The sequence below is a fragment of the Eleginops maclovinus genome, chromosome 5 (assembly GCF_036324505.1).
Source record: "Eleginops maclovinus isolate JMC-PN-2008 ecotype Puerto Natales chromosome 5, JC_Emac_rtc_rv5, whole genome shotgun sequence".
Classification (NCBI taxonomy): domain Eukaryota; kingdom Metazoa; phylum Chordata; class Actinopteri; order Perciformes; family Eleginopidae; genus Eleginops; species Eleginops maclovinus.
The window spans coordinates 14,259,694-14,283,824 of record NC_086353.1 but is presented as its reverse complement, the minus strand read 5'-3'; the positions used below and the strand labels follow the sequence as shown (position 1 = coordinate 14,283,824).

At 40.2% G+C, this 24,131-nt stretch overlaps 2 protein-coding genes across 3 annotated transcripts in view; one reads left to right on the top strand and one right to left on the bottom strand.

Moving 5' to 3' along the window:
• The window catches only part of lonrf1 (LON peptidase N-terminal domain and ring finger 1), an 11,975-nt gene extending 9,221 nt beyond the window's left edge, over nt 1-2,754 (top strand). For both annotated transcript variants that reach the window (XM_063882728.1, XM_063882727.1), the window contains exon 12: nt 1,077-2,754. In XM_063882728.1, the coding sequence (XP_063738798.1) occupies nt 1,077-1,235 (159 nt within the window). In that variant the 3' untranslated portion in view covers nt 1,236-2,754. The remainder of the gene's footprint in view (nt 1-1,076) is intronic.
• Nucleotides 2,251-24,131, bottom strand: cabp4 (calcium binding protein 4). Its single transcript, XM_063882729.1, has 9 exons — nt 24,070-24,131; nt 20,328-20,384; nt 19,696-19,797; nt 19,172-19,313; nt 14,332-14,362; nt 13,826-13,969; nt 7,270-7,379; nt 5,659-5,806; nt 2,251-3,485 (listed from the first exon to the last, which is right to left on the bottom strand). The coding sequence occupies exons 2-9, from the start codon at nt 20,381-20,383 to the stop codon at nt 3,457-3,459; spliced, it is 762 nt and encodes a 253-aa protein (XP_063738799.1). The 5' UTR covers nt 20,384; nt 24,070-24,131; the 3' UTR covers nt 2,251-3,456.

Genomic DNA, 24,131 nt, shown 5'->3' with positions numbered 1-24,131 from the left:
ATTGGAATGTTTGAAATGAGGGAATGGATTGGCCTTGTAAAGATGTGCAATATAAAGAAAACTAGTTAACTGGGAAAAATCATATCTTGTGCTAATTGAAACATCTCCTGAGGCGTGGGCTTACGAGAATATGAACACATGGGAACAACAATATGTGTGGTTTAAATAAAGTGTCTACCCGAAGAAAAAGGGAGAAGACTCTGCAGCAGTGAGCCGGCAGCCGGCGACAGTAGAGCAGACGGTGGTGCAGCCTGTTAGAACAAGAAGTCACAACTTTTTACCCAACCAGATAAGCAGAGACAATCCAGTGAATGCAGGTTGAAAGACAACCTAATGTAATATTGTTATTCCCGGAACATGTATCAGCTGGCCCTTAGAAGTGTTTTTCTTCAAAATACTGCAGGGTTTGTACATCTTTCATTACCTCTTCTGACACAGGGAGACTCTACGGATTCTAAAATTGGACTGTCTTCATGACACACTTGCCTTTTGGGGAAACCCGCATTACCACGGATTCACCTGCCTCCGGGGCTTTAATACCAGAACAAAGTTGTTGTGTGCGCTCCGCTCTAGCTCGTAGGCTGCAGCGCCGAAAGGGATTACAGCTCCGCTCTTTGCACCACCAAAGGGCGGAGCCCATTGACAATATGGCCTAAAGAGCTTTAGGGGTGCTTCATACATAATCCCAGCAGCTTTCCTGCGTCAGAAGAGTGTCATAAAGAGATTCTCCACCTCCATTAGGTTTGCACATTTTGTATCAGGCTCTGGTGCTCTGACTCTAAGAAACAAGGATTTATTTCAGCCATGTAATTGCACGCAGACATGCATTCCTCTGGCAGTGTGTAGGGCTGAGGATATACGCAATCCTTAATCAATACAAAATGAGTGCTTCACTGACATGCCAAATGAGTAAGTGGACTGCCTGAGGAATACCTGCCTGCCCTACAGGCCAGAGAGAAAGGCTGATGATATTTATAGTTTTGTGAACAAGAATCCAGCATCAACTTTGAATGGTAGCTCTTATTAATAGTTATATAGTAACTGAAACACTCAAAGGTCTTCCTCCTCTCTTACAGGCGACTCCTAATGGTCCGGCCTGCTGCTGGTGGCTGCTGGCTGTCCTGCCCATCGACCCGCGATACCAGCTCTCTGTCCTCTCCATGACCAGCCTCAAAGAACGCCTGGTGAAGATCCAGCACATCCTCACCTATCTGCAGAGCATCCCAAACAACTAGAGCTTCCTCTTCTGATCACCACAAACATTCAATAGAGTTTGTAATGGCATTTAAGCAACCTTGTATCAACATCTCACATATTTCTGTTTCTACTGCCATCTTATGCTTCAACTTTTCTTTACAACAACACCTCTAGTTTAACAGCTTCCAGTATAAAGCCTACACAAGAGAAAAGACAAGCTGAAACCTCACTGAATTGTGGATCACTGAAACTAAAGATGTGGCAAAACCACCTCAGGGATATTCCCACTGAAAAATGATTTGTGTATATTTGGGAAACAACACAAATATGACAGACACTATTTTCATCTGCTCTTAATCCTAAATGCTTCTCACCTGATAAGAATGTCAATGAGTTTGTTAAAAGAGAAGTTTCTATTACCGCTGATTGCCATTGTTTTGATGCTGTTAAAAGCAACAACAGAAAGGAGTATTTTAACAATCAACCATAAAGGATATTACTTACGGAGCTGACGGGAGGAGAGTAGTATAGTTTGTGTGGGATCATCCCTGGTGAAATCAGATAAAGGAAGTTTTCTGTTGTTTTGTCTGTCGGCTGTAAGATTTAGGTTTGTTTGGAGGAGGGGTGATGTGTTTCTGCGGAAAAAAATCCTAAATGCTGAAAGTCCAAAATACATGATAGCAAGATGTGGTTTGGATGATCCACTTAGTGGAAGTTGTGCATGATAAGCATGTGCCTCTTAGTAATGCAAAAGGACCGTCCTGTGAAAGAACAAGACGATTTTTCCTATCGTTCTCCACTTTTCTTCCAAGTTGTCATGCAAAGATTGGGCATATTATACCTTTTAATCGGGTCTAAATCTCACTCATGGCCCTTAAATCTAATCTTGATCCGATGTTTTTGAAATGCTTTTCTTCCCCTGACAGTTACCAGAAGTCGTATGCACTTTCTTTGGCTATGTTGATTTGTTATGGACATTTGGATAACCTGGTTGAGTTAGAGGATATATGGTGTTTAAGATACAGTGTTTCTTTCCAGAAATCGTCAATCTTCTATACCAAAATGTTGAGACACCCGTTTCATTAACTAAAAATGAATTAATTTAAAAGGAAGAATATATTTGTACATTCTAATGTGAATAAAAAAATCCAAGGTGTTCTTGCAATATTATGACAAATCAAAACCAGACCCACACAACATGATACAACAATGGGTAAGATTAGTCTTCATTCAAAGCTGCTCAGTCTACATGGAGGGAAGAGGAGCTGCGGTGCTTGTCAGTACTGCGATTGCCTTACACCATTTTGGTATTGTGATTTTTAGCTACACAGTGACTTGGCTACCATTCCTTTTGTTGCCATAGTGTGAAGTATGTTTTAATGTTCTTTCCAGTTTATGGAACCATTTGTTCACATTGTGTATAAAAGATCGTAAAGAAACGAGATTCAAGTCACGACTGTTGTATGGATTAAACACCTGTTTAAAAGGAAAAAGGATTTTGGTCAGATGTTTAAGTTATCATTTTTCCATAATAAATGCACTTCTTTTTCAACTTCATTCTCAGTGTTCACTTTGTTTGAACACTTTAATAAAAGACCTGGAGCAATCTGTACAAGATAACTGGATATTTTCTTCAAAGCAATGACTTCACTTAAAAACCACCAAAGATATTTCAAATATAGTATTTCTCGATAACATTAAATATTCATGAAGACATTTATCAAGAATTTCAATTCTTTAACTGGGTGGGGGTGGTTTTATTAGATTTGATTGACCCTATCCAAACAATCCACTACTATTACAATTGTTGCTCTGATTGGAGCATTATACAGTATGTTGTTATTTCTACAAAGCCCCTCCCCCCCTCAAACCCAACCAAAAAATCACAAAAACTAAGAGAAAAAACATACAACTATTAGACATACTACATTCCTTGATGAAACCAAAGTTATACGCTTATCAAAGGGAAAAGAATACTAATGCGGCTTCATTTCATAGCTCTATGAGCATGGACACGTTCTAACCACAAGGGGGCGACAGCGCAGCATAAAAGTTACAAATAGTTCAATGTTTCATAACCCACCCTTTACCCTCTGCACTTATTCAAACTCAACTTTCATATTGCAAATAAGAAGCAGCTTTCTTTTACTCAATTTAATTTTTTACTATCATACACTTCAAATGTCACACAAAACACATTGCAACAGCAGGAAGAGTTAGTACTTGTGAACCAACGCCTCCATCTTCTTCCATCAGAGGTCATCGTGCAGAAAGCATCATCACAAACTCTGCAAAGGGAGACAGAGACAGCAGCAGATCCATCGATAAGGACTAATGACACTCTAATATCATAAAAAGAGAGCTTGAGATGCAGCCACATTATTTTTAGCAAATGTACCGGAAACTAACAGCACATGGGGTGATGTAATGACAAAATATGGGAAATGGATGCAGTGACGGACTAATACCAGGAAAAGCGAGTAAGTTAAGTATGACTTTCTTTATATTAGACTGGTTTTCTGGAAAGATTTCAATCCCAGCCCTGGATTTAAAAGATGACAACACCAACACTGCCAGTTTCAAGGCTCTAACAATATGTTCATGTAATCAGTAATCACTCTTCTGACCACTTGTTTCATAATTATAAATTCACGTGTCACTCAGGATAGCTATTGATGTGTCCTCTCAATAAAACCAAGCTTGAGGCAGGTTTCACTAAATCAATCCTGTCAATCATGACTTCCATTTCCCATTGTGCCCCTGAAGTGCTTTGCTCTGAAAGACTTCTTATTGTAGGTGTGGATGTATTGATTGACAGAGTACTAAAGCCTAATTCCAGATTAACCCACTAACATTATCTCTTGAGGTGCTCCTCTAACCATTTTCTATAAAAGGAAGTAAAAAAAAACAGCAGCTCCTAACACTTGAGTTCGACCTGCCGTCTAGATACTGAGAGGATCTTCTCGGTGGCTGTGGAAGCTGTTTTTTCTGCCCATGTGGCCTAACCCTGGACAGACACGCTCAAACACTGCCCCAGGGGCTAATTGATGATAATGAGCTGCTTCTGCTTATTGATACCTTCAGGGACTGACACGCCTTTTCATATGTTCCCAATAATTGTAATTGATTGGGTTGCTGAGACAAGACAAACAGGATCACACCTCTAAGCCCCCAGTGTGCTGCAGCCTATAATCGCACCAACGTGCATGTTGTGTTGACGTGTATTTGTGCCTGTGTGTGTGTGTGTGTGTGTGTGTGTGTGTGTGTGTGTGTGTGTGTGTGTGTGTGTGTGTGTGTGTGTGTTTGTGTGTGTGTGTGTGTGTGTGTGTGTGTGTGTGTGTGTGTGTGTGTGTGTGTGTGTGTGTGTTCTCTTTATGACATGTGACAGTTGTCCAGGCATGTGTATTGATTGTTTTAATGCACTCCTGATTAGATTGGATTGGCCCTTCCAGCTAACCCACCTTGACTTAACCATCCCTGCTTTCCAATCTCACCCTTTTCCCGCCTAATTTGTAACAGATTTTCTCCTCTGTCACCTTCATCCTCAACCCCTTCCAACAATATTCATTTATTGCTCTGCTTTGTCCTTCCTAGTCCACTCTTGCCCACTGAACACCAGCAGTGACAGACCTTTCTTGTCTGATGTACTCGTGGTCCTGTCAGGTCAGATTACCTGAAGTATTTTCTTTATCATCACCACGTCCATCACATTCCAAATGTGTGATGAATTGATTATAAACTGGATGTTTCTTTACTATAGCTATGCTGGTAATTATAAAAAGTGGCTATAACTTCTGGATTGGCAGAAAGCTGGACTATTATCAACTACTTTTTAGCAAATTATTTTAACTTAGTTTATGTATCGCTTTGAATTTAATCTTTATACTATTATGTTATAAAAACAAAACATTTTCTACTCTGCTGCCAATACTGTAGAAGCCATATTCTGTGTTAGAAAGTAGTGCTTTATTCAGTTTTTTCTTTTGGCTTAGCTTTTAGTATGAAGGACCTGGTAGCCCTTCTTTTTGTTCTTTTTGGCCAGTCCTCCAGACTTGTCCCCTTTAAGTTAGTGTGCTTTAAAAGTGTTCCATAAAATCATGTGGTTGTTGTAAAATCTATCATGTTTGGCGTTTTAAATATATGTTGCGGGTCACAAGTGAGCCACAAATGTTGTTGTTATGCTTTGGTCGTAACATATTTGGTGGCTCGCCAAACAGCTGTCTTAAACTTAGCAGTAGTTTCAGTAAGTCACATCTTCCATGTGTCACATCCTCTGACAACTGCAGAAATACCCAATGGGGCACAAATACCCTTGGTTGATAATTACTGTATTGTATACCAACCATCCCCTTGTCTCTGTGTTTTATCACTGTGTTTAATAATTGTTTTAATGTCCTCTCACACCTTGCCTAGAGTCTAATCGTTTCCCTCCAACACTCCCCCTAGTCCCCAACCGCTCACCATCAAAGTCAATGCTACCATCTTTGTTGAGGTCGATGTCGCTGAGGATCTCCTCCAGCTCGCCTTTCTTTAGCTTCTCCCCCAGGAGGTTCTTCATGCCTTCCTTCAGCTCATCAAGTGTGATCTTTCCATCACCGTCACAATCAAACTACAACACGTTCGGTGAGTGGAGAGCAAGGAGGTGGGGAAATAGTGTGTGAGGTAAGACAAACAAACAGATGAAGAGGATCAGAGATGGCACAAGGATTAGAGAAGAAGACAACAGTGTGTGCTAATGAGGAGGGTGGGGATTGATCACAGTATGATGTAATGCATAGGGGAGGAGAAGACAGACAGAGTGAGGAGAGAGAGAAAGAGAGTTATTAAAAGAGATACACAGAGACAAGATGATTTTATGCAAAAAAAGGAGTTTCCCATGTGCAGAGTAGAGTTACAAGAAGCCAGCATGAGGTCCCTGGAAGTCTGAAAACAGCTAGAGTGTGCAGATGGGGCAACGCTGACTCATGAGGTGTTAGTGCTACAGTGAGAAACAGTTTTAAAGTGAGGGCTGAGTTGGCAAGAGTTGAAAATGTATTCTTATTTGTCACTGAGTAAACTATGCTCTGATGTGACAGTTGAGAGCTAATGTATTATACGCCACAAATTGAACGACTTATCAGAACATGTGATTTTGTAAGCTTTAGACAGTGCAGCTCAGGACTTTGGTGATGACGCACTTGTGATGAATAAACTGCAGATATAATGCTAGATGAATATGTAGCCTTGCATTCTCATAATCAAGGACACATTTCTTCTTCTTCTATGCCGGCAGAGGAGTTTTACTTTTGGTCTCTTGCCATCGGGCTTTGATAAAAGCCTTTTAAAGCTTTAAATCTTTCTGAGAAATATAGTTACCAAGCTCCATGATTCACACAAATTGTGACATTTCCATATAAAAATATTCTTTTAAATTAAAATATTGATGGCAGCTGATCATGTCCCCCGTTCTTTTATATGGAGTCAGAAATTAGTCAAACTACAAAGCCCAGGACTACCTTTATATTATAAATAATTTATTCCCAGTACCATAATTACTCTATAATATGTTTTCAGTTATAATCATTAGGAGCACATCATAACCCCTGTCTGTTTTGCAGTAACAATTAAAAACCAATCATGCTATAATGTGTTAAATTAAAAACCCAGGTGTGTGAAGTTCTAATAAAAAACACAATCATCTCATTTGATTAGCTTGGTCGGCGGCTACGTCATCAATTCAACACTTGAGTGATGCCACTGCATTCACGTCAAAGAGAGAAAAACTCAATAGTTCCTCTAGGTCACTGGTCCACAAATGAACAGGTGAGTCAAATAAGTGTAAAATATGATTGTTGGTACTTTGGATGGCAGGAACCAGACATTATAAAACATCATTTTGAATATTTTCCTTCCTCCTTAAAACTTTTTATTTCTCACTATCATTCCTCCCATCCGACTTGTTTACCCGTAAGAGCCGTATGTTTTGGTACTCTCTAAGGAAAGGTCATGTTGCACACTTCAAAGTACTGTCACAGTACCAGACCCCTACTTGAAGTCAGACTTCTTTTGGATCCCTAGCTGGGGACCTCTTACTTGTTTGAAGGCGCAGCGGAGCTCCTTCAGCCCGACCATATGAGCAGTCTCAGCCAGCATCCTTGGCCCCATTAACTCGCAGAAATCATCAAAGTCTACATGACCGCCCCCTGCAAGAGGCCGAGGACACACACGGCAATGTACAAAAAAGACACATGCACAGATAGTGGAGTGTTAATGCCAGACATATCATGGTTTAAGCAGTATGGTGTCAGAGTATAGGCTTATTAACAGTGATGAAAGAAGAATTCAGATCCTATACTTTTACCTTTATCAATTGATCTTTGCCAATTGGGCAAGTAGAAGTTAAACATACAATGTATACAATTGTTCACCTTGTTATGGTATTATCCTGAAATGTTAGCAAACAGTTACAGCTTATTTACACATACAGTAGACACAAGGCATCACTTGGAGTTGTGTTTTCTGGGGATCAAAATGAATTCTCCATTTAGCTCGATTTTGGTCTATCTGGTTCTACAGCTGCTGAATGATGTACTGCTTTCCCCAGGTAGTTGTTCACTTTTCAACCTGGCATTGGACAAACATTTTAGGAGATTCTACACTAAAAGGTTGCCTGCTGCATCTTCAAACAATGTCTAGGAAAGCTGTTAAGGGCGAACCACTGACACCAAATCCAAAACAAATTAGATGCACAAGGTTTCAACCCTCAGTCGAGCTGAGGGGGACTGCAGTGTTTATGATAAGTCTTTTTTGGTTCATATAAGCTACCCATCTCAAATCATGCCACATGTAGAATTTCTATCCAATCCAGAAGAAAAACAGGGGTTGAAGTTCTCTTTTTGGATGTACAGAGCCTTTTTAAGAACAGTCTCTGAAAGTTTGACCCTTACCCCCATATTTACACAACAATAATGTAATGCCCTTGTTCCTGACAGACGACTTCTCAGCGCGACTGTGGCCTTTAGGAAGCCTGTAAACACATTTAATAATGTTTTTTTGTGGCTTTAAGACTTTAATAAATAGCACAGACTGAAATACTGAAAATGGAAAGGAAAGGGGGAGAGCGAGAGGATGACATGTAGCAAAGGTTCCCCCGTCAGATTTGTATATGTGCTGCGGCGGTAGGGACAAAGCCTTGAGGGCCAACCTTTCCAGGTGAGCACTGTGGCGTCAGGTTATAAATTATTTTTACTTCTTTGTCGGACAACATATTCTACAAACTAATATGTTTTGGCAAAACTGCACACAGTAAGCACTAAGTTTATTGAAAAAGTGTCATAGTCATGACTTTTTTTTTCAGGAAAAACACAAGTTAATATGCAACAAAAGAAAGTGGAGTAAAAGTACAATTCCCTTAAAAATAAAGCATTGTAATACAAAACCATAAATACAAATACTGTTTGTCAATATTTTCTTTAATGCAGAAGTAAAGAGTACTACTAATTCATCCAGCTTTCCTTGACTTAATACCATACATCTATGTGAAACGTTTATTCTTTGGTGCCTGAAGGCGTAACAATGCATTCAGCTTTCTGCTGATTATGTTTCCTTCAACCCAGTTTTGTTTGTTTGATCCCCATGGTAATTATCAAAACAGTCGGGCAGAATAGGAGGCTCATGTTATTAGTTTGACAAAAGACAGGCTTATTTGATAGTGTGTAGATCAATATACTCAATGGGTTTTCATTATCTGGGCCTTCGATGGATGTGAAAGACTCCGTCATTAAAGCCATGCTGTCATTTTGTCGTTAACAAATTGAATCAGTACTCAGAGAGAGTCAGGACTGTTGCTGATGAAAATCAGACTATGACAAACTGTCAGACTCGAAAGGTACTTTTAAAGTTGTTGAATATTAAACTAAAGGTTTAAACTGCAATATAGTTGCAACAGCAAATGAAGGTTCCTAAAATATCATTACTTCTATGCTTTTTTAGTTAGAAAGTCATTTTAATACTTGCCTCGAGGTGCTGTACATTTTTTGGCTGACTGGCTTTACCCTTGTGGAACAGCAGTCTATGGGGGATTACTGACACCTCCTTAAAATATTAAGCATTAACTGGGTCAGTTTATAATCATGAAGTGGAAAACTTTTGCCAAAAGTCTTAAGAGAGTATTATTATTTTTAATTGATAGTTATATAAAAAAGACTGAATTTCATGGATCTATAGGGATTACGCTCCAGAGACTAAGCTATAGGGACGTCTGAAGCTCACTCTACCGCGGGTCAAATAAAAGCATCAATGAATAGATGAATATTTCATATTTCATGGTGTACAACATAGCAGAAAATATCAAATGTACTACAAAAACAAAAGCCCTGAAGTTATGAATAATTCTCTTTAGTGTGTACCTTTAAATGAGAGTTATAAAAGCTTCCAACACAGTTTGAACCATCACATACAGTAGGCCTATTGTGTTCTTTGCTTGTTCCAATTACTGTATACATTAAAGGTGAAGTGTGTGATGCTTGAGAGATGCCAATTTTATGGTTGCAACATTACAAGTGTTAAAGTGGTGTGAAAAGACAATTCTTCCAAATGAATCATAAAAAATATTTTAAAAAAGGCTATGCAACCCTACTGTTTACAAAGCTGCGCATCAGATTCAAAAATAAAATAACTGGGACAGGTGAAGTTGATAAGCTGGAAACATGCCTTTCTGTGTATCCAACATCAGGTAACTGTTTTGTGGGAAAACAATTACTTTTTGGAGTGTATATTTTCGCCCATCGTCGGTGTTAATCAACGCTCTATGCTTAATTTGTGTAAAAGGATCTTATGTTTTGGCTATATTTTAAAGCAGGCCTTTGACATTTTCCAAGCTTTATGACAATAAATATCAAAATGTCTGTTATCAATCAGACAGGGGAATGTTGTCTTTTTATTTTAGAGATTTCTGATAACTTTGCATGCAATGTAAAACAAACAATGTTGGTATTTCAACAACAACATCTTTTTCCAAAAACAGTCTTCACCTTTATCTAGATTACCCACAGGACATCTCAGTAGGCCTACTATTTCCTTAGCATAAAATTGAGGCAAAATAAAGTGGTTTTGTTAAAAATTCCTTTAGAAATTGAGTCCAACTGAAAACACATTTAGTCGTTGATCGTGGTTGATGGTTGATAATACATATTATAATCAAAATAAGGTTGTGTAAATAACCGAAATGCTCCTTTTCATCTGAGCCGCTGGAGGGGCGTGTCCCCGTCTGTGTTTGATTGACAGCAGCTGGCAGGACGCACTCCCCCAGCAGGGGAACGAGAGACTAAATTAAAAAAGTTTTGCTTTGGTTACAAGTGATGGACAGATAGTGTTTTTGGTGCATTGGTTTTGAGGTGTAGCCACCGAGGCAGCAACCACAAGACCGAATTCTTTCACAGGTAGGTGTACAATTTAATGTGCTGCAGCTGAGCATCATATTAGCAATCGGGCCTGCAAACTGAGGCTGACAGTGCAATTAGTTTGGTCACTCACAAGCTAAGATAAGGAATGTGTTCACATTTGTAAATGTAAAGGGGACTTTAAATAGCAGGAAAGCCAACGTGGTTAAAATCTGTGGTCTTGTATTGTGTAGCAGCTGCTGTTCGGCTGTTTTGATTTTGTTTTCCCAAAGGAGAACAATAAACATGATGTATTTTGGTTTAGAGCCAATCAGTAGGCTTTTCCGTGAAGTGTAGTGTGTGGTGTAGACGTTTTGGAGCATGCAAAAAGCAGTCACGTATGTGTTTGTAGTAAAAGGTGTGCTGTTCTATTTCACCTGTAAGCACCCAACAGTGATATAATTGACAGTTACACGATAATGGTTCATGCAAAAACGTGGTGAAAACATAGCAGAAACAGAGAACAGTGGTCAGTTAAGAGAGTGAATGTCAGTCACAAAACAGGAACTACCAGTACGTCTTTTTACCATTAGCTGAAGTCAGTCACCTAGGCTAATGGGACAAAGGGAGGCTATTTAAGGTTGGAGTTGAAATGGGCAAGGATTAAATGTACAGAATTGGTCCAACAAATAATTGAAACTGTCCCACAGTCACTGTAAAATCTCAGAAATTCCCTTTTACGTTGTAATTATCATCCATAGTGGTTATTTGCATAAAGCGTAATTACATTTATAAAAAATGTTATCCATTATTTTATTTGTATTTAAGTATTCACTTTTGATTAAAAAGGTTTCAAGGTTTTATTGGTCATATGCACAGCATATACAACGTATATGTTGGCAATGAAAATCTTATATCCCAGGCTCCTCCAACAACTCAACATACATGGTGCAAATAAGATAAATAAAATAGTGCAAAAAGAGAAAAGAATATTTACAATAACAACACTAAAGATTTAAGGATGTGAAATATATACATATGTGGAATACATTGAAAGTATTTAAACACTTTAAACACATGTGTGTGTACTATAAACAGATGTGAGTAGACATTCACAGAGCTCAGGAGTTCAGCAGTCTTATAGCCTGCCTGTGGTATAAAACTGTCTCTGAGTCTGGTGGTCTTGGTCCGGATGCTGCGGTACCGTCTGCCAGACGGCAGCAGACAGAACAGATTGTTGCTGGGGTGATGGGGGTCCTTTATTATCCTACCGGCTTTCTTCTTACACCGCTGGGTGTAGAGGTCCTCCATGGATGGCAGCTCAGTCCTGGTGATGTGCTGGGCAGTTTTCACCACCCTCTGTTGGGTCTTACGGTTGAGGGCGGTGCAACTGCCATAACAGGCGGTGATGCAGCCAGTCAGGATACTCTCGATGGTGCACCTGTAGAAGTTGCAGAGTATCCTGGAGTCCATGTTGAACTACCGCAGCCTGCGGAGGAAGAAGAGCCGCTGTCGAGCCGTCTTGGATATGACCCTGGTGTGATGTGTCCATGTCAGGTCCTCACTGATGTTTTCCCCCGAGGAACCTGAAGCTGCTGACTCTCTCCACAGGAGTCCCATCGATGGTGATGGGTGTGTGTGCCTCTCTCTGCCTCTTCCTGTAGTCCACAATCAGCTCCTTTGTTTTGCTGACGTTGAGATGGAGGTTGTTGTCCTGGCACCAAGATGCCAGGGCTCTGACCTCCTCTCTGTACGCCGTCTCGTCGCCGTCTGTGATCACGCCGATGACGGTCATGTCGTTGATGATGGTGTTGGAGCTGTGTGTGGCCACGCAGTCGTGCGTGAACAGGGAGTAGAGGAGAGGGCTGAACACACAACCCTGAGGGGCTCTGGTGTTGAGGGTCAAGGTGGAGGATGTGATGTTACCCATCCGCCCTGCCTGGGATCTGCCCGTCAGGAAGCTCAGGATCCAGTCACAGAGGGCGCTGTTGAGCCCAAGGTCCCTGAGCTTAATGATGAGCTTGGAGGGCACAATGGTGTTGAATGCTGAACTGTAGTCAATGAACAGCATTCTCACATAAGTGTTCCTCTGGTCCAGGTGGGAGAGGGCAGTGTGGAGGGTGAGGGTGATGGCATCATCCGTGGACCTGTTTGCCCTGTAGGCAAACTGCAGGGGTCCAGTGAGTCAGGGAGGGAGGAGGTGATAAAAGTTTTGACTAACCGCTCAAAGCACTTCATGATGATGGAGGTGAGTGCAACTGGGCGGTAGTCATTGAGGCAGATGGGTTTTGTCTTTTTGGGGACAGGGACAATGATGGACTCTTTAAAACATGTGGGGACTACAGACTGGAGCAGTGACCTATTGAAAATGTCTGTGAACACATCTGCCAGCTGAACTGCACACACCTTGAGAGCACGGCCAGGGATGCCATCAGGTCCAGGAACCCTGTGTGTGTTGATCCTTTTCAGAGATCTACACACATCTGCACTGGTTAAAACCAGTGAGCAGGGATCCTGGGCCTTCTGTGCCTTCACAGCCGGGGGCCTCTCAAAAGATAACTCGCTTACCCTAAGACTCGGCTGAGGACCCGCCTGATCAGAATACATTTTAAAAAAAATCATTTTGCTGTTTCTCAAAAAAATTAATTGTTAGTTCTGACGCAGTGTAGGTGTAGAACTGACATCATTTGTATTATGTAAATGCAGGTGGACTGCTGAAACCCAAAAGTCTTAAACATCATGTGTGCACCACATGTCTAAGTCCTGTATTTCCTTTAAAGTTCAGATTGACACTTGGTAAGTGTTATAGGAGCTGGTTCTCCAGGCTCATGGCAGAAATCAATGCAGTGATGATTCACCTTAAACTTTAAACACTCACCACACTCAAATCTATACCAGATCATTCAGTAAAGACAGCAGAGACAAACACACCCTCATTAAGGGCAGAGTAAAAAGTTTGATCCAAACCTAGCACACTCTTCACCATGCAGACTTGCACTCCTACACCTTGCACCTGCTGTGTGAGGGCCATTAATCAGTCTGCTAAAATGTCCCCAACTTCCAAGACAAACATCAGTCCCTCACGATTTAATAGGAAAGACTGCACGTATACAAGCACACGTGTTTGTGCAACAGACACATAAATCAGGCATTCACACCTACCCACTTCAGCAACACCAATCAATCATGCACACATGCTTTAACCACTCAGGAAGAAATAAAACACAACATACACACACAGACAAATAACCGGATGGATTAATACGCACATTTCATCTTAATTTGCTGGATGATCTCGATGAGCTCCATCTCTGTAGGCATGTAGCCCATGGTCCTCATGCAGTCTGCAATGTCTTTGTAATGGATGAAGCCATCCGCATCATAGTCAAATTCCTTGAAGGCCACCTGGAGCTCTGACAGACAAAAAAAAACGAATTACAGCAATTGCAACAAACCATAAAGAAAGGTAAAGTATTTTCCCCAAGAGGACATGTGGGCAGAGAGTTCCACTTTGAACAACATTTTAAATCATCTGTAAGTTGTTGACTCCAGCAGACAGAACTCCAGCCAGCTCTCAAGAACAGCAAGTTATGTTGTTCAAATTGATTTTGGAGCTCTGAGTCAGTACCAAACATTTCAAGTCAGTCTGAGAACCATTCAATCTCTTTCGTGGATCACGAAAAGAAGCAAAACATCAATGCGGGATTGATAAAGCTTTGCATTGACCTGCAATTTATCATGTATTTGCTTCGTAATTGCTCCTTCCACATCTTACCATCTAACTCCTCCGGCATCAGCGCTCTCTCCTGTGGAGCAGGGAAGAAAGACAAAAAGACGTAGAGATAATTACAAGGCCGCATCTGAGGACAGAATTTAAAATCAGGGTGGCTTTAAAACAGCAAATTCTCCTGAGACATATCCAAGCAATAATCTGTTTTCACTACCAAATTAGAATAACATGCATATCATGTCAACACTGCCGCATGCTGACAGTATTCTCTAATGGGATTTCACCCTGTGACATGTCTTTCTAATTTGCAAAATGACACACCACACACTCCTGTGTACACACACACACACACACACACACAGACACACAGACACACAGACACACACACACACACACACACACACACACACACACACACACACACACACACACACACACACACACACACACACACACACACACACACACACACACACACACACACACTAAATCTTCAGCATCCTGTGGGACATGCAGCACATGCTCAAGTCATTGCATATAAATACACACCCACGCACAACCATGTGAATAACACAAACCTTGCAAGGTTGCGAATAAAAGGATACATGTAAACCAAGACATGGATACACACACATATACACTCTCCACACAAGAAACACAAGACATATCATTTGCATAAATCCTTTCCTGTGTGTGAAACATTCAGTATTCTCTGCCTTGTTTTGACATTTGCTCAGGGTGTTCTCTCTCTCTCTCTCTCTCTCTCTCTCTCTCTCTCTCTCTCTCTCTCTTTCTTTCTTTCTTTTCCCCTTTTTTTATGTGTTTGCAGGGAAGTTGAAGCAAAGCTAGGAGCAAAATCTTCACATAGTCGTTAGGAATAATGGATTGAAGTGAAATGTGTTAAAGCTTCAAACAGCTATATGTTAATATATATTCCAGTGGCTGACTGACAGTTTTGATAAATACACATTTTAAAATGACTGTACTATACTGTACAAATATCCTCAGGCAAGAAATACTCTTGACATTTTAATATGTTGACCACATGCATCAATCCTTGAAACAATGTTCTAATTAGCATCTGTTTAAACATGTACTAATTCGAATTATATGAATATGAAAAGCTTGGATATGAAAGATTATGAAATGGAATTAATTCTCCAATCAATTTGGCTTTTCAAAAATCATGCTTGCGCCAACAACATCTTGAATCCATTGCGAGATAACAATGTGCAACTGAAGCATTATCTTGTCCACAAGGGAAGCAAAACACATGTAAAGTCACTCATCTTCGTATAGAGCAACTGAGCCTGACATATGGAGATATAGCTTAGCACCAAGACTGCACCAGCCTGAGGATATCTATAAGTTCAAAGAAACAAGACTGACACACTGGCTTATGAAAGCTCTGATTATTGTGAGCATTTGCTCTGGGCTTGTTTTTCCTCTCTTTTATTCAGTAAGGGAAAAAAATTGAGGCTGAATAAGATAAAGACACTCTAGCAGAGGTGGCAGTTACGCATTGTTTGCACCCATGCACAGTACTTGCATTTCTATTATGTTTCTGTACTTAATTTGACCATATTCCAGAGGGTAGTTTTGACCTCTTTACCGCATTGCATTCATTTGATCTTTATAGCAATTACATGAAAGGTTTTACATAAAAAAAAACATGAACAATATGTGGCATTCTTAGAGTTTGTAGAAGAGTGGCCACTGAATGTTAAAATAGTTTGAATGCATCAGCTTCAAGTGTTTGATCCAGAGTCAATTTAATGCTAATGCTCACCTTCTGCACATTTACATTTTTACGTAGGACCTTTGCTTTAATCAAAAGTCCATTTCTATTACTATGCTGCAACTGAATGATAAAAAGGCGAATCAGAGCAGCAGTGGAACATAAATACTTAGTGAAGTGCAATATTTTCCTCCTAATACATGTTGGCACTCAGTGTGGCTTATACATAAATCATACAAGGTCATCCTTCCTAATGCACAATAGCTTCAGGAAAAGGAGAAGCCCCCATAGTTTTTTTGGATGGTGCGTCCAATGGCAGCCGTTCAAATAATTATTCACTGTAAAATATTGCCAACGGAGTTGAAAAACAAATGCAATGCCAAGAGCTACCTCACTAAAGTTGTATTTTTTTTTTATAAATACCAAAACAGCATATAAACCTCTTAATAGGTTTTTTGCGGGTGCAGCATTTCCCGGAATGCAACAGCGCTGTTTACCCTGCAAAGGATCCTCCAGCCTTCAAGGGCATTTTAAGATGGCAAGGTCAACACATTAATTGGATTTTTTTCATCCAGGATTAGACACCATGCCATGCAGACTCTAGATTCATCCGTCAGAATGAGCCCATTAACAGTTAATTTCATTGTATCTGCCTCCTCATGGTCCACAGAGCAGTCTACTGCCTTGCAAGCATGGAGACATATCAGAGGTACGTGACAAACACATCATGTCCTCAGGTGGAACGTGCAGTACAGTACTACCATATGCTGCTCATTGATGGGTACACTGGATTTTGATTCACATCCATCTGTCCTTCATTGAGTCATGTTAATGCATTAAATGTTTCTCTTTTAGTTATTTGTCTCTCAAGGCCCTCTCTTCAGTTAGATCTTCAGTAATGAGGACTGACAGTGAACCTTGCTAAGGGAGTTATTAATACTTGTGTTGAGGCAGGGATTAGGACTGCTGAGGGATGGATGGGCTCCCTGCCTCATTGTCAGGGACATATTTCCTCTTTCCTGTGAATACTTTACAAACCTCTCTACCTGGCTACTAGTAAATTCTAACCGGGGGCTGCTGCAGGACAACAAAGCGAATCAGTGGTGTTAGGTGAGGCAGTAACTCAGAGAGGGATGCAGTGTGCTCTCCACTGTAGCCCAAGGTCCCTGTGAAATGGTTTTTCACTTCCCACAAAGTGCTTTAAAACAATGAAACGCTCCCATTAGTTATTATGAAATCCAGTTATGCAACATAATTAAGACGTGTATCGGCACTCTACTCCCGGTGGCGTAGATTTGAATTAAGTTGTTATGTTATCTGTACAGTAAATCCCTCTTCTATAATGAAAGCTTTTATGGAAATGCTTTTACTCTGCTTGTAGAGAGGTCTACCCAGGGTCCTATAATGTGCCGCTATTAAAAAAGGATCTTTTATGAATTTCAATGTATGTAATAATAATAATAATAATAATAATGTATTTCAAATATAATATAACATAACATTATGCAAATTCATATATAAGGGATCACACAACAAAATAAAAAGAGGAATACAATTGGCTAAACTAAAGACTCTTTACCGGATTAAAAAAACCCTTCATGATAACTATTATAAATTAAATAAAACCAAATTGCTGGTTGGATTAATTCTGGCTCTTGTTTTTTGTCACCAGTCTCATCACAACGTAATTTGGAAATCCATTTATACATATTTTAGGTTGTATGAACAGGGTTACATAAGGCAAAGCACTCAAGGCTTTTTTTTATGCATCTCAATCATTTGCTCAATAGTTATCTGTTATATAAAAATGATTGTGACCTTCTGCATGTGAAAGCTTTGCTTTTTAGTTTTACATACTGTAGAATAAGTCCTTGTGATTACTGTCCATTGCCCACTAATTACTAAATGAGTATTTGTCATTCTGTCCTTGACAAAGGAAAAAGAGGTTTTTAGTCAATCTCATTACCATCCTGGATCTGATCCACGTCCATTGTCTCCATACCATGCAGCCAACTATCCCCCTGTCTTTTCTTATTCATATAAAGTTCTTAAGGTTTAATTAAACTTTAAAAATATTTGTAATTGGTTGTTGTTGTTTATATTTTCAATAAAAATCTTTCTATTATTCTTTTCATTCACAGGTCTTATTTGTGCAATTTGATATGTTTCGGTTGCCCCCTGTCTCCACTACACTGAAACCTGCAGACATGATACTGTATTTTTTACTCCAGGTAAAAACATAAGTAACACATGTAAGTGTCATCTGACATTTTTCAAATGATTGATTTGCTGACAGATCTGTTCTCCTCAAAGAATAATGATAAAGCGCCACTTTAAATTGTGATGTACTTGAAATGTACTCTTACGTTTCTTAGTAATAGAAAACAATCAGCAATAAAATGCCTTTCAAATATTAAAGCAGCCCAGATATTTTATATTACACTTAAAACACATATAAATGGTGCTCTTTATATCAATTAACCCATCGTTTAACAGAAATGGGGAAAGTGACATTGAACTAGATCGTTGCATTGGCTAGTTTCCAGCTGAAATTTTACCAAATACTCAGTGGTGCCCTGCAGCAATCTGTGATCAGGGAATCAGACATGAACACAGCCAATGCTTCAGTTGAACCAGCCAGGCTTTAATGGAAACCAGCCCAGGGCCCAGGCAGTATATCATCTGTGAAGTGGAATTACTGGAGTGACTTCTTGGAAAGGATGGTTGTTGTTTTTTTAGAGGATCAGGTAACAGCCGTCAGTCCTCATCAGATGGTTTGGCATTTGATTTAGTACAGGTGGCAAAGGATTTCGACTCTGCACATAAATTTGACCTTGTCTATGTCAGAAAATTATTGGTTTTTTTCAACATTTCTTATTTTTTATGGGTGGATTCTATATTGTGTCTGTGGTTATAGGAGTCTTACAGGAATAGACCATGGGTCAGGAAATTATGTTGTCGTGAATTTTCCTACAAGTAGTTTAACCCTGCTATTTATCAGAAGCTTTCTGACACAAGCTCCTGGGATGTTTATAAAATCAAAAGCTGGAAAGTACAACTGAGCTTTTTTTTTGGAGTAGCCTGACCAGGAACAAAGAAGTACGTCAACACATTTGAGCATATCGGGCAATGGGCTGCTGAACTGACCTGTCCAAAGAGTTTATTGAGGAAGGAAATGTAGGCAGCAGCCACCGCTGAGCTCTTGCTGAGGCTTCTTTTACTGTTCCGACGTCCCTCCACCTCCTCTCCTGAACCGTTCCCATTGGCAGAGGGGGACTGTGACTTTGAGCTGGGAAAAGGGAAAGGTTTATATGTGTGCCAACTTTTAAAAGATGTCATCATTCGAGCCAAGCCTATAAATTCTTCTCCTTACTTACTTACTTTAATAAACACACTAAGTGCCTTTTTGAGAAATTAATTCATATTGCCACTCTTAAAAGGGCTGCGTAACACCGTAACAATTGAAAACGTCTGCAGTGCAATCACCTGACATTAGTTACCTCAGTCACTCAAATGGAAAGGAAATGTTTCTGAGGTAGACAAGTTGGAAATTCTGAAGCTTGTTATGCAGCAGACGTACCAATCGATGACACTAATTGGGTGCACACAACTACACAGCCCACTCCCCTTGTGCTAATCAATGTTGATTACAAACAGACAATGATAATAACCAGAATTTCTTGGAGAGGCTGAGCTGAAGAGCCTTGTTTTTGAATCTCCGAGAAGCGGGCAGTCTGCCAGCGGCTGCACCCCTCCCCCCCCGAGAGGACGTGCTAGGTGAAAGAGAAGGAAGCCATAATTAATTCAAAGTGCAATAAATGTCTCAGAAATCATATGAATACTTATTATAATAATTCACATAACCAGCCATACAGATCAATATTAAACTTTATGGCTTGTTTAAAAGATGGACCCCCCTGTTGAGGAAGTCGAGATGGATTCAGACTGCTGATGGACAGCAGCAGCAATGGTAGACAATTGTTGGAATTTTTGGAAGTTTCACATTCTGTTTTACATTGAAAACTTTCGAAAGTTTAAGACAATTTTCGCAGCAGGATAGACAGATCTCAGATAGTAACGCTTGCTCATCTCAATGATAATAATGAAGGGGTATAGGTTTCTTGTTTATGTTGGAGACTCGCATGCATTGGGATTTGGAATGATGGATAAAATAGTACAGGATTAAATCTCACAACCTCACTTCCTTACTTGGCTTTTCATTAGATTTTTAATTAGAATGCTTATTTAATTTGATTTGTATTCATTTCCTATTCATTCCCTCCACCACTCTTATATTACTGACCTGGCAGCAGAGGATGATATACTGTCTGGTCCTCCATTAGCACTTTTCCCAGACATCCTAGATTGTAGAAAAGATACATTTAATAGCCATTAGAATATAAATTATTAAAACTGGATTAATATCCTAATATATTTGTTATACAGTAGCATCAGCAAACATTGTCCTATTTAATCATCTATCAGAAAACACAATTAGCACTTACAGTACATGCAGATGTGTTAATTGCAAACTGATAAATTTAAGTCGGATTAAGTCATGTTACATCTCCACCAGGTCCTGGGCCGTGCTTTTTAATTCACAAAATCCTCAACAAAGCTCACCAGCAAGTTTGTCTATCGAAGCTAAGTAGATTGTGTACAGGGACTTTATCAGAGCTTTTGGCTAAGAACAGCTACCTGCGGGGTAGAAAACAAGGTTGATGGGATTGAACCATATCAGTTTGTTTGGGCCGTAAAACAATTAACTTAAAGGACAAGTATGTAGGATTTATTGACATCTGACAACAAACACAACAAACTGTATACCCCTATACTCAGACTTAATAATCAAATTTGTGTGAAGAACCGCAGAATTCCACTGGTTGCATAATTCATTGCCTACAGAATCTTGGACCAATGTATATTTCTCATTAATTTTTGGAACTAACAAAATCAGGGGTACTGGGTTCTGTTTGATTTCTATGTCCGGAGGGAGAGGGAGGAGTAATGACTTCAATCCAATCCAGAGAAAGATTATTTTGACATGAGGACACACTGTCCCAAGCCTTAAAATCATCAAGAATTAACAAAGGGTAAGAGGGGCATAGGTATCTTAGGACGATGGATCAAAGGTGTGGAGAGAAGGAATGGTGTGTATGGTAAGGTGGGAGTTTGAGGAAGATGTGGCAGAAAGAATAAGAATAAATGACTATCCCGTGTGCGGAGGAAGAGGAGGAATGACTTGTGGCTGTCTGATAGGCAGATTAATGTTCTGTCATGGACCTCTGCGGTTATGGCTATCAACTCATGATGATAAACGGCCGTACTCAGCACTGATGCGCAATAAACATAACGCCTCACCCCTCCATCTCGCAAGCCGTGAAGACGGGACAAGACAGATACCCAGATTTGCTCCAGCGGTCTCTACTTAGGGCCGTGTAAACCGCGTGGGCCTTAATGAGAAGAGACACAAAGACCAGCCAGTCCTCTAAATTAGGCCCAACCGTTAAATGTGCCTCCGCCAAACGAGACGCATTCCCATCTCCCACAGGGTCGAACAAAACGTGCCATGACTGAGTAGTGATTGCCTGTCTGTCGCACTTTCACACAATCAGTCAGCATGTGATACATGCTGATTGCAACACGCTTGGAGCATGTTCAGCTATACGGGTGGAGCAGGAAGGAATTGTCATGTCAGACATGATTACAATCGTGGAATTCAGCATGTTCAGAGCCATACATATACTTTATGCTCATAGTATAGCATTGGTTTATTTCTATAAATGTACATAGAGCAGATAATAAATTAAGCTTTGCAAGTTCTTCACAAAATCTTGTATTTGCATGTATGCACACACCAAACCTCTCACAAACGCACACTCACATCTGTCCCTTCCGCTCCAGCAAACACTGAAACATGTGGGTACAGCGAGATATCTGGACTTTCTAAAGCGATAGTCTGTTGCCTCAAGAATTGCTTTCATCTTCAGTGAGCACAACTCCCATCAGGGTAAACAAACACACGCACAGACTGTACACGTGCACGTTTCACTACACAAGCCATTGAGCATCACTGTGTGTCTGCAGCTTTCCTCCCTAAGTGGCCAATTGCTGTCAATCACAAGCCGACACAAGCCATTTTAGATCCTAATCATGCTAATTGAAGTAATGAAATGGAGGGCCAGGTGGACCGGGCTTGAACAAACAAAACAACTACCACAGATGATGATGAAGAGCGGGCTGCACTCGGTTGCTGTTGAATGGGCCTGGCTGGAGCATTAGGGGTTAAATACTAAATGGATCTTCTAAATATATTTTCACAAGGGCTACTAGAGTGAAGGGCGGCGAGATGCATTGTATGGCATAACCCACATACAATACGCGCAGAGAGACACAACAGACAGAAATAGAGAGCACTCAGAGATATTTCCACCAAGGACGCATGATGTTCCTTTATTTATTTATTCTTATTTATTCTAAGATAAAATATTTTTCAGCATCTAGTAGTGACAGAATATACACCCAGCAATTGACGTCATACTTGTGACGAGATGAGGAGCATAGGTTGTGTTAAGACCTACAACTGCGGTTGTTTTTCTTGCGTGGTTAGTATCAAAGACTACAGTTCAAACATATACTTTATGTAACCCCCAAACCCAGTCAACAGACTTGTTCCATGGCAAATGATCTAAATGTATGCCACATTGTTTTACAGATACCTTTCCAATTATCAGGCGAACAGGTAGGCAAATAGGCAGAAAATTAACCTCCCTGTCAGACGTTCAAAAAAACACGTGTGGTGTATTAAATCTAGTGATATACAAAGGTAGATACTCTCTGAGGCCAGAGGAATGTTGGGTGGTAGGAGAGTGAAAAACAACATCTGGAATATGTTAGGGGTCCCCTATGAACTGACCTAGGTCACCTTGGTGGGCCGCACATTGTTATTGACTACCTCATGTCAGCACACACACACTTTGGTTGCGCACACTCATTTTCTTCTATAAATGGCATGTACAAAGACAGTTCGGGGGACTTCCACAATTGGCTCTGGGAACCTCGTATTGCCCGTGTTGGGGTATGATACTATGCTGTTGTAATAAACCTTATTATATACAAGCTGGTGTCTCCGGAGACTTCTTCATCATCTTCACAAACATCGCTACAAGATATACTTCACACGTCAAAGTCCCAAGTAGAGAAACATATGCAGCTCCGTTCAGATTCGCTGTGAGGCTTCAACCTTCTTTAAACCTTCTTAATCTATCTTTTATATTTGTATTATTTTTATATTGGCCTGCTGTCTGGTCAGAAGACAATCAATCCCAGTGGGCCAAAGCAGCTCGTCTCTGATCCATAAACAACCAATAGTAATGCAATTGAGTCTGGCACTCCATCTTATCTTCACCTATCTTTACACCTTTCCTCCCCTCCACTTCCTCCACCTCACACAGCCTCTCCCTCCAATCCCCCCCAGCACAGATTTCATGTCACGGCTCTGAAATGAGACTGTCTGCGTCAGTATTGGCACAGATAGGAAGGAACAGAGCGAGAATGAGATATTTAACCATTCACGGACATCTTTTCCTGTCTCTTATTTTTTCGACAGTCTCCTTATTATCTCTTATTATTGCTTGGTATAATTCTTATCTAATTATAACCTCTTCCTCCTTGTTTTTGTGGAGGCCAGCCTGATAATCACACAGTAGAGCTGGTTTAAAGACGTCTGTTGATTTGATTGCATTGTAACAAGCAACAGGGGCACAAATATTGAACCAAAACAAATGCAAACAGTGGGCTGGCCATCTGTCGGATTGTACAGCTAAATGGATTTGAGATCCAGAAAATCAAATATTAAAAAGCAGAGAACAGACGCCTGTCAGTCTAATTGGAGCTTCACTGACTTGCTTGTTTTTTATCTGTACTTTACTCAGTAAAGAAAAAACATAGTTCCAGATGTTTTTGATTGTTAAACATTTCAATGTTCAACAAGCTAAATCCTTAATCATTAGTACTGAAAAATAGACTTTTTGATAAAAGCTTACCTTTGTTTGTCTGGGTTGAGTGATGTGGATGAGGTGTATCTCTTGCATGAAGCCTTACCTAA

Coding starts and splice junctions, on each gene's coding strand:
- cabp4 (XM_063882729.1), bottom strand. CDS start 20,383: ATGTCTGGGAAAAGTGCTAATGGAGGACCAGACAGTATATCATCCTCT. Junction 7,380..13,825: donor CCAGCAAATTAAGATGAAAT/GTGCGTATTAAT, acceptor GGCCTCTTGCAG/GGGGCGGTCATGTAGACTTT. Junction 5,807..7,269: donor TCCGCTGCGCCTTCAAACAA/GTAAGAGGTCCC, acceptor AACGTGTTGTAG/TTTGATTGTGACGGTGATGG.